Source organism: Arachis duranensis, chromosome 1, assembly GCF_000817695.3.
Source record: "Arachis duranensis cultivar V14167 chromosome 1, aradu.V14167.gnm2.J7QH, whole genome shotgun sequence".
Taxonomy (NCBI): domain Eukaryota; kingdom Viridiplantae; phylum Streptophyta; class Magnoliopsida; order Fabales; family Fabaceae; genus Arachis; species Arachis duranensis.
The window spans coordinates 47,762,599-47,773,943 of record NC_029772.3 but is presented as its reverse complement, the minus strand read 5'-3'; the positions used below and the strand labels follow the sequence as shown (position 1 = coordinate 47,773,943).

Genomic DNA, 11,345 nt, shown 5'->3' with positions numbered 1-11,345 from the left:
TAGTGAGATTCTTGCAGCTTGTACCTCAAAGATTCCTAGTTTCTCCATTACAGAGAGTGGTATGAGGTTAATACCTGACCCTAGATCACACAGAGCCTTCTCAAAGGTCATGGTACCTATGGTACAGGGTATTAAGAATTTGCCAGGATCCTGTTTCTTTTGAGGTAAAGTTTGCTGAACCCAGGTATTCAGTTCATTAATGAGCAATGGAGGTTCATCCTCCCAAGTCTCATTACCAAATAGCTTAGCATTCAACTTCATGATTGCTCCTAAATACTGGGTAACTTGCCCTTCAGCAATGTCTTTATCTCCTTCAGAAGATGAATAGTCATCAGAGCTCATGAATGGTAAAAAGAAGTTTAAAGGAATCTCTATGGTCTCTATATGAGTTTCAGATTCCTTTGGTTCCTCATTAGGGTACTCCTTAATGGCCAGTGGACGTTCCCTGAGGTCTTCCTCACTGGGAATCACTGCCTTTTTACTCTCTCCAGGTTCGGCCACACTAAGTAAGGTTATGGCCTTGCACTCTCTCTTGGGATTTTCTTCTGTATTGCTTGGGAGAGTGCTAGGAGGAGTTTCAGTAACCCTTTTACTCAGGTGACCCACTTGTGCCTCCAAGTTTCTAATGGAGGACCTTGTTTCATTCATGAAACTGAAAGTGGCTTTAGATAGATCAGAGACTATATTTGCTAAGCTAGATGAGTTCTGCTCAGAATTCTCTGTTTGTTGCTGAGAGGATGATGGAAAAGGCTTGCCATTGCTAAACCTATTTCTTCCACCATTATTATTTGTAAAGCCTTATTGAGGCTTTTGTTGATCCTTCCATGAGAAATTTGGATGATTTCTCCATGAGGGATTATAGGTATTTTCCTAGGCTTTACCCATGTAATTTACCTCTACCATTGCAGGGTTCTCAGGATCATAGGCTTCTTCTTCAGAAGATGATTCTTTAGTACTGTTGGATGTATTTTGCAATCCATTCATACTCTGGGAAATCATGTTGACTTGCTGAGTCAACATTTGTTCTGAGCCAATATGGCATTCAGAGCATCAATTTCAAGAACTCCCTTCATTTGAGGCATCTCATTACTCACAGGATTCCTTTCAGAGGTGTACATGAACTGGTTATTTGCAACCATCTCAATGAGTTCCTGAACTTCTGCAGTCATTTTCTTCAGGTGAATAGATCTACCTGCAGAGTGGTCCAATGACATCTTAGACAATTCAGACAGACCATCATAGAATATATCCAGGATGGTCCATTCTGAGAGCTGTCAGAAGGACACTTTTTGGTCAGTTACTTGTATATTTCCCAAGCTTCATAGAGGGATTCACCTTCTTTCTGCCTGAAGGTTTGAACATCCACTCTAAGCTTGCTCAGCTTTTGAGGAGGAAATAATTTGGCTAAGAAAACCGTGACCAGCTTATCCTAAGAGTTCAGGCTATCTCTAGGTTGAGAGTCCAACAATATTCTAGCTCTGTCTCTTACAGCAAAAGGGAAAAGCATAAGCTTGTAGACCTCAGGATCAACTCCATTGGTCTTAACAGTATCACAGATCTGTAAGAATTCAGTTAAGAACTGAAAAGGATCTTCTGATGAAAGTCTGTAAAACTTACAATTCTGTTGTATCACAGAAACTAATTGAGGCTTAAGCTCAAAATTGTTTGCTCCAATGGTAGGGATTGAGATGCTTCTTCCATGGAAGTTGGAATTTGGTGCAGTAAAGTCACCAAGCATCTTCCTTGCATTGTTATTGTTGTTGGGTTCGGCCATTACTTCTTTTTTGATATTCTCTATAAGATTTTCTCTGGATTATTGTACTTGAGCTTCTCTTAGCTTCTTCTTCAGAGTCCTTTCAGGTTCAGGATCTACTTCAACAAGAATGTCCTTGTCCTTGCTCCTGCTCATATGAAAAAGAAGAAAACAGAAAAGAAGAGGAATCCTCTATGTCACAGTATAGAGATTTCTTTATGTGAGTAGAAGAGAAGAAGAATAGAAGGATGAGAAGAGAGAAGAAGAAAAATTCGAACACAAAGAGAAGAGAAGGATCGAATTATGAGTAAAAGAGAAGTGTTAGTAGATAAATAAAATAAATAGAAAGAGATGAGAGGGAGAGAATTTCGAAAATTATTTTTGAAAAATGGTTAGTGATTTTCAAAAATTAGAGGTGGAAAAGTGGTTAGGTGATTTTGAAAAAGATTTTGAAATTAATTTTGAAGTTAGAAAAAGATATTTTGAAATTAAAGTTTGAAAAAGATATGATTTAAAAAAGATATGTTTGAAAAGATATGATTTAAAAAAGATATGATTGAAATTTATTTTGAAAAAAAAAATTGAAAAGGAAATTAAAAAATTTTGATTTTTAAAATTAAAGTTGATGACTTGACTAACAAGAAACTAAAAGATATGATTTTAGAATTTTAAAGATTGAGCCTTTCTTAATAGGCAAGTCACAAACTTGAAATTTTTGAATCAAAACATTAATGTTAGTAAAGATTTTCAAAAATTTGAAGTAAAAATAAGAAAAAGATTTTGAAAAGTTTTGAAAAAGATTTTTGAAAATTTTCGAAAAACAAAGGAAAAAAAATGAAAAAGATTTATTTTGAAAAAGTTTTTGAAAAAGTTTTTGAAAAGATAAATTTTTGAAATTGAAATCTTGACTTGACTAACAAGAAACAACTTATTTTAAAAAAATTTTACTAAGTCACCCCAAAGATTTCAAAATTTATGAGAGAAATAAGGAAAAGATATTTTTTATTTTTGAATTTTTAATGAGGAGAGAGAAAAACACAAAAATGACTTAAAACATGAAAATTTAAGATCAAAACAAAGAAAATATGCAAGAACACTTTGAATGTCAAGATGAACACCAAGAACACTTTGAAGATCATGATGAACATCAAGAACTTATTTTTGAAAAATTTTTAAGGAAAGAAACACATGCAAGACACCAAACTTAGAAATTTTTAATGCTTAGACACTAACAAACTAAAAATGCATATGAAAAACAAGAAAAGACACAAAACAAGAAAATTCAAAGATCAAACAAGGAAACTTACCAAGAACAACTTGAAAATCATGAAGAACACCATGCATGAGTTTTCGAAAAAAAATTTCGAAAAATTAAAACATGCAATTGACACCAAACTTAAAAATTGACACTAGACTCAAACAAGAAACACCAAATATTTTTTGATTTTATGATTTTATAATTTTTTTTGTATTTTTTTTCGAAAATTATTTTGAAAAAGAAAACAAGGAACTCAAAATTTTTAATAAGAATTCCAGGAATCATGCAATGTTAGTCTAAAGCTTCAGTCTAAAAAGATTAGACATGGCTAGCCAAGCTTCAGCATGACATTACATACAACAGCCAAATTGATGGGAATCAACTAGCTCCTGTGATGATAAAAGCATCATCTGAAACTCTAGAATTCGTTCTTAAAAATTCAGAAGAACAAGATAAAAGTAAAAATAAAAGTAAAAAGAAAATTACCTAATCTAAGCAACAGGATAAACCGTCAGTTGTCCAAACTCGAACAATCCCCGACAGCGGTGCCAAAAACTTCGTGCACGAAATTGTGATCTCTGACAACGGAACCAAAGATTTGGCACACGCAATCGTAATCTCAACACTTTCCTCACAATTCCACACAACTAACCAGCAAGTGCACTGGGTCGTCCAAGTAATACCTTACGTGAGTAAAGGTCGATCCCACGGAGATTGTTGGCTTGAAGCAAGCTACGGTCATCTTGTAAATCTCAGTCAGGCGGATTAAAATGGTTATAGGATTTTGATAATTAAAAGATAAATAAACATAAAATAAAGATAGAGATACTTATGTAATTCATTGGTGGGAATTTCAGATAAGCGTATGGAGATGCGTTATTCCTTCTGAATCTCTGCTTTCCTACTGTCTTCATTCAATCATTCATACTCCTTTCCATGGCAAGCTGTATGTTCGGGCATCACCATTGTCAATGGCTACCTCCCGTCCTCTCGGTGAAAATGGTCCAACTACAGGTTACGTAGGGCTAATCATTTGTCGGTTCTCACTTGTGTTGGAATAGGATCTAGTAATCCTTTTGCGTCCGTCACTACGCTTAACAGTCATGAGTTTAAAGCACGTCACAGTCATCCCATCCCAGATCCTACTCGGAATACCACAGACAAGGTTTAGACTTTTCGGATCTCAAGAATGCTGCCAATTGATTCTAGCTTATACCACGAAGACTCTGATCTCACGGAATGGAAGGCTCTGTTGTCAGGAGAGGCAACCATGCATCGTGAGCCAGGAATCCAAGAGATATCCGTTCAAGCTTGTTTTCAGGTAGAATAGAAGTGGTTGTCAGGCACGCGTTCATAAATTGAGAATGGTGATGAGTGTCACATAATCATCACATTCATCATGTTCTTGTGTGCGAATGAATATCTTAGAACAAGAATAAGCTTGAATTGAATAGAAGAACAATAGTACTTTGCATCAATACTCGAGGAACAGCAGAGCTCCACACCTTAATTTATGAGGTGTAGATACTCCACCGTTGAAAATACATAAGTGATGAAGGTCCAGGCATGGCCAAATGGCCAGCCCCCAAGTCTAAGGAAAAGCATTCCAAAGATGATCTAAGGATAATCCAAAGATGTCTAACATAATAGTGAAAGGTCCTATTTATACTAGACTAGTTACTAGGGTTTACAGAAATAAGTAAATGATGAAGAAATCCACTTCCGGCCCACTTGTTGTGTGCTTGGACTGAGCGTTGAAGCTTTCATGTGTAGAGACTTTTCTTAGAGTTAAACGCCAGCTTTTATGCCAGTTTGGGCGTTTAACTCTAGCTTGTATCCTGTTTCTGTGTTTAATGCCAGAATAGGGTAGGGAGTTGGCGTTTGAACGCCAGTTTGCGTCATCAAAACTCGGACAAAGTATGAACTATTATATATTTCTGAAAAGTCTAGGATTTCTACTTTCCAACGCAATTGAGAGCGCATCAATTGGGCTTCTGTAGCTCTAGAAAATCTATTTCGAGTGCAGGGGGTCAGAATCCAACAGCATATGCAGTCTTTTTTCAGCCTCTGAATCAGATTTTTGCTCAGGTCCCTCAATTCCAGCCAGAAAATACCTGAAATCACAGAAAAATACACAAACTCATAGTAAAGTCCAAAAATATGAATTTTGCTTAAAAACTACTTAAAATATACTAAAAAGTAGCTGGATCCTACTAAAAACAATGCCAAAAAGCGTATAAATTATCCGCTCATCGGTATGCGAGACCCCTATCTTGCTGAAAAATGGTTTTTTTTTTTCACTTTTCAATGGTTCTCTAGCTTTCCAAACTTCTTTAACTTCTATTTAAGGCTTTATGTAAGAATTATTATTGGTCTAGAATTTCTCAATAGAAAAAGAATTTCTTCGTTGTAAGCATAGTTCCAAACCAACTATTAACTCTCCATCAAAGTTTTAATTTTGTTTGTCACAAGTACAAACCCCAATAAAAATAAACCGAAGTATTCAAACCTCGGGTCGTCTCACAAGGAATTGCAATGAAGTGCTCAATTATTGGCTATGAAGAAACAAGGGGGTTTGATTTGATGATTGACAAGAAAAGTAAATAACAAGAAAGTAAATGACAATTAACTAAGAAAGAAAGAGAAAAGAACTCTTGGCTAAGGCATGGAAATTGAGATCACCATCCTTGTCTAACGACTATATATTGATAATTATGAGGTACCAACCCATCAAGTCTACTTTTATGCTTGAAATAAGTCAAATAGGCCTGATCAACATCAACCCATAAGTCCTAACCTAGCTACTAATTGACTTAGTAGTAGGCTAGTGTTAATGGGTATCAAATTAACCACTAAGGGTTCTCAAATCACCAATTCAATTAGACCCAATGACTCAAGATCACCCAATTTCCTTAGCCTAGGCCAAGAGTAAAGAAAACTACTCTATAACTAGTGAAAACATTTCATCAAACACCTAGAGTGCAATAAAAGTAAACATCACAAAATACAAGAATTAATAAAAAGCTATAACTAACATAAGCAAGAAATCAACAATAGCAACTAAGATAAACATAAAAAGACACGGGAACATAAATTTACATTAATGAAAATAAAATTCCAACAATGGTTCATAAACATAAAAGAGAGCAAATAAGAAATTAACAAGAAAAACTAAGAAAATTAAGACAATAGAACAATAAAATATAAAGAGACTTGAACTAAAAACAAGAATTAAAAGTTGGATCTAAGAAAATTTGACCTAAATTACCCTAAATTCTAGAGAAAATGGAGAGCTTCTCTCTCTAGAATTATAACCTAAAACATGATGAAAAACTAAACTATGACTACTCCCCACCTCCCATTCCCTTGCAATTCTTGGGTTCAAAAGCATCAGAAATCAGTTGGCTTTGGGCCTCCTTGAGCTCAGAAATCACCCCCAGCGTATTACCTTTAATGAAGTCACGTGCCGCTTGTCACGCGTACACGTCACTGGCAACTTTCTTTATCACGCGTACGCGTGGGCCACGTACACGCGTCACTGGCATATTTCCTTCCCACGCGCACGCGTGGGCCAAGTACACGCGTCGTTGGCAGATTACCAAAATCCCATTTCTTCGTGAATTCTCCATTTTTGCATGTTTTTTCTTCATTTCTTCAACCCAATCTTTGCCTTTTTAAACCTGAAATCACTTAACAAACATATCAAGGCATCGAATGGAATTAAAGTGAATTAAATTTATCAAATTAAAGGCCTAAAAAGCATGTTTTCACTCTTAAGCACAAATTAGGAAAAATTCATAAAACCATGTTATTTCATTGAATAAATGTGAGATAAGTTGATAAAATCCCCTGAATTTAACACAAGATAACCACAAAATTGGGGTTTGTCAAATCTCCCCACAGTTAAACTGTATTTTCCTAATATCTTAGTGAGCTCTTCTTTTGATATGTGATGAAGTTCCCTTCATATAGCACTCCAAAATGGCTTCATCACTTCTAAAATTGAGCCAAGAGCGCCCCAAATTCACGAGCCATGTGTTTCATTAATGAAATCAAGTGCTGGGACTTGTGCGTACGCACACTTGCTGATTTTTTCACTTTTGCAAACACACATAAAAGATAATTAGGTTACAGAGAAGGTTTTTATGGAGTAAAGAAAATGGGAATAACGGTGTACCACTTGTGAAATGGGAGATAGTGCAAGCTTCGAAAAAGTTAGGTGGATTGGGGGTGGGCGATGCATTAATCAGAAATGTGTCGCTTCTGGTCAAATGGTGGTGGCACTTTTCGAAGGAAGATTGCTTGTTGTTGAATAAGGTTGTGTTCTTGTAATCATTTTAATCCAACTATAATGTTGTCAAAATAGTCATTACCGTCAAGAGGTGACCCATAGAAAGATATTTGCCAGCTTAATATTAAAAAGCAATAGGTAAGAGATATGATGATCAGTGGTTTGCCTATGGAAGTGAGAAATGGAAGACGTATTCAATTCTGGGAGGATGATTAGTTACAAAGTGGCTCTTTGAAAGATAGTTTTTGAGGCTCTGCTCTGTTTCAAATCAACAAGGATCTATCATAGGGGACTGTCGGTTCTGGGATGGGTTAGAGTGGGTATGGAACTTTCAGTGGAGGAGAGGATTATTCCAGTAGGAGCTAGAGTTGCTCAATCAACTTCATGACCGATTACGGCTAGTAAAACTATCGTCCGATAGAGAGGATACAATTATATGAAAATTTGACAGAACATGTGTTTTTTCTACTAATTCATTTGTGCATGTGTTGCAGAAAGAGACTCTCTCGGAGGACATCACAAGCTATAGCTTCACTAGTACCATATGGAGAGGATTGGTTCCTCCAAGAGTTGAACTATTTGCATGGTTTGTCTTAGTAGGTAGGGTCAACACTAAAGAGAGATTGAGTAGGCTAGAAATTATACATCACAGTGATAAGATTTGTGTTTTGTGTAGAAAGAAAATAGCATTTGTGCATCATTTGTTTCTTGACTGTGAGTTTACGTGGCAGGTGTGTTGCGCTTGTTTGACGTGTGCTGATAGAGCTTGTGCTATTTAACGGACTGTCAAAGAGCTTTTTGAGAGTTAGATTGAAGTGTCTGGTCATAGCTCTAAGCAAAAGAAGTAGTTGATAGGATTTTTTGCAGTTATCTGAAACATTTGGTTGCAACGGAATAGCAAAATATTCTAGAATTTTGAAACAAGTGTTGATAGAATCAAGAATAAGCCATTTTTAAATTATAGAAAATGGTGTGGTGTTAATTCATTTGGTTGTTAATGACAATGCCGTAAATGACAACGAATTATACCCTATTATACTGTTTATTTTTTTAGTTCCTACCAGTGTTAGCAGAACCGGACTGAACCGACCGGTTCAACCAAAAACCGGTGAACCGAACTCTTTACCGATCCGGTCTGTTGTTTAGACCGTATAAGGTTTAAAATCGCTGTGAACTGGTTAAACCCGGTGCAAACCGGTAAAAACCGGTCGAACTCGATAAAGTTCGGTCCAACCGAACCAATGTAAAAATCGGTCAAACTCGGTAAAATTCGGTCCAACCGAACCGGTTGGAAATTAAATTTTAACAAAATGTAACATAATAAATTGTTGAAATTTAAAAATAATAGTTATTTTAATATAAAAACAAAATAAAAATATTTATAATAGAGTAAAAATAATAAAATACTTATTATTTCTGATCTATATTATTTTAAAATATTTTAATATTCTTTAAATATTAGTAAAAATATGTATTTTAAATTAAAATTTTATATTTTTGATTATTTTTATTTTTTATTTATATAATACTGAATCAACCGGTTCAACCAGTGATTTATCGATTAAATTAATAACTCAATAATCTAATAATCTGATCGGTTCGATTACCAGTTCGGTTCTGACAACTATGATTTCTACATACTCCCGTTTAATGTGTTACGCTCTCTTTATTCCAAACAAAAACATTTATAAATTAATTTCTGTCCATTGATTTATTGAAAGCAACTTTAGCTTCAAAAGAAAAATAAAACTCACGCGAGAAATACTCGTCTACCGTAATCCCGTGTGAAACAGCTCACGCTCACCTTCCATGACCATTATGCAAAGACGAAAAATTGAAAAGGAAAATTTCAGTAATCAGTAATTCCACTTTCAAACTATCCAATCTATTATGGTATTGTATTATTGTATTATTGTATTATTGTATACTCTGAATTTTAATGCGATTCCCTAATCAAACACATATAATCTCACGCATTTATAAACTAAACTTAATCTTTGCTAGTCAGAGATATGCCAGCATTAACCTCATGGATCAGAATGAATCACTCAAACCCATGTGCGTGTTTTTGAAGCACACGTGAGATATAAATAAAAACACACACCCCCCCGCTTCTAATCGCAGCAAAGAGAAATTTAGGGGGAAAAAAGAAAAAATTGAAACAGAAAAATAAACCCTTAACCTACACTCTCTAAACCCTTCTCCTCCTCCTCCTTCTTCTTCCTCTTTTTTTTCTGCTGCCGCACTGAATGAAAGTGTGCAATTGAGGTGTTTGTGAAAATGTCGCAATTAAATTTGATGGATCACGCGCCCTCCACGCCGGGGAAGCAAAAACCAGAGAAATCGCCGTACATTAACCACCGAATGAGGCTTCATTCCTCACTCTCCAAGCTCACTATCTTCTCCACCTTCGTCGTGGCCTTCCTCATCTTCCTCTTCCTTTTATCCCCTCCCTCAGCCACTACTCCTGCCCCGCGCCGCCGTACTCTTGGCGGCAACTCTTTCAATTCCTCCGCCACCTCCTGGGGCGGCTCCGACTGGGAGAAGCGCGTGAGCAGGTCGGCGCGCCGTGCCTCCCCTTCCAGTCTCGCCGTCCTCATCACCGGCGCAGCGGGATTCGTCGGAGCGCACGTTTCTCTTGCACTCAAGCGCCGCGGTGACGGCGTCCTCGGCCTCGACAACTTCAATCGCTATTACGACCCGAACCTGAAGCGCGCCCGTCAGCGCCTCCTGGAACGCGCCGGCGTGTTCATCGTCGAAGGCGACATCAACGACGCCGCACTCCTCCGAAAGCTCTTCGACGTCGTGCCGTTCACACACGTGGCTCACCTGGCTGCTCAGGCTGGAGTCCGCTACGCAATGCAGAACCCTTCCTCCTACGTCCACAGCAACGTCGCTGGGTTCGTGAACCTTCTAGAAGCATGCAAGACAGCGAACCCTCAGCCCGCTGTGGTTTGGGCCTCGTCGAGTTCTGTGTACGGGCTCAACTCCAAGGTTCCTTTCTCCGAGAAGGACCGTACGGACCAGCCCGCGAGCCTCTACGCGGCAACGAAAAAAGCAGGGGAGGAAATAGCCCATAGTTATAATCACATCTACGGGCTTTCAATCACGGGCCTGAGGTTCTTCACGGTTTACGGGCCTTGGGGAAGGCCCGACATGGCGTATTTTTTCTTCACGAAGGATATACTGAAGGGGAAGCAGATCACTGTGTTTGAGGCGCCGGATGGTGGAATGGTTGCTAGAGATTTTACTTACATTGATGATGTTGTGAAGGGGTTCTTGGGGGCTCTGGATACAGCGAAGAAGAGTACCGGTAGTGGGGGAAAGAAGAAGGAACCGGCGCAGTTGAGGGTTTTTAATTTGGGGAATACATCCCCGGTTCCGGTGTCGGAGCTGGTGGCGATTCTTGAGAGATTGCTGAAGGTGAAGGCGAAGAAGAAAGTAGTGGCGATGCCGAGAAATGGGGATGTGAGGTTCACTCATGCTAATATTAGCTTGGCGAGTAAGGAGCTTGGGTATAGACCCACTACTGATTTGGGGACAGGGCTAAGGAAGTTTGTTAAGTGGTACCTTGAGTTTTATCCTGGCTCCAAGAAGAAGAGTGCTTGGTAATGGTGATTCTTCTTTTAAAGTGGTGTTCTAGTTTTTTCTGGTTGATGAATGAGTCATTGTTTTATTTGTTGCCACTTACCGATTGTGTACTTTTTTATTATGCCTTCTGTTTTTTACGAAGAAGATTTGGATCTGGTTCTGCAGGCTGCAGAGGCTTTGATTGATGTTGAAAGAGTTCATACAACTGCATTAGGAGCCAAGAAGAACTAGCGTCATGATGATCTATCTTTTTTTTTTTCTGGTTTTAAATCATGTTGTAATTTTGCTTCATTTTCATCTTCAATTGTATTCCTTTTAGTTTAGGCATTGTACAGTCTTTGACTAGAGACATCAAATTGGGGTTTGTTAATTGTGCATTCTTTTCTTGTATGTTTTTGAATTCAAAGCATTTGAACGATAAGAATGTTCTACACTGTTCCATTGTCTATTAA

At 37.6% G+C, this 11,345-nt stretch overlaps 1 protein-coding gene and 1 non-coding gene across 2 annotated transcripts; both read left to right on the top strand.

The window, feature by feature from the left end:
* Positions 1–1,268: 1,268 nt before the first annotated feature.
* Positions 1,269–1,375, top strand: LOC127743240 (small nucleolar RNA R71). Its single transcript, XR_008004632.1, has one exon. It is a non-coding gene; the product is annotated as a small nucleolar RNA R71 (small nucleolar RNA).
* Positions 1,376–9,234: 7,859 nt separating this feature from the next.
* On the top strand, positions 9,235–11,345 carry LOC107487993 (UDP-glucuronate 4-epimerase 5). The gene is made up of 2 exons (XM_052260962.1): positions 9,235–10,910; positions 11,059–11,345. Exons 1-2 carry the CDS (start codon positions 9,583–9,585, stop codon positions 11,072–11,074), a joined length of 1,344 nt encoding a protein of 447 aa, XP_052116922.1. The 5' UTR covers positions 9,235–9,582; the 3' UTR covers positions 11,075–11,345.

Coding starts and splice junctions, on each gene's coding strand:
- LOC107487993 (XM_052260962.1), top strand. CDS start 9,583: ATGTCGCAATTAAATTTGATGGATCACGCGCCCTCCACGCCGGGGAAG.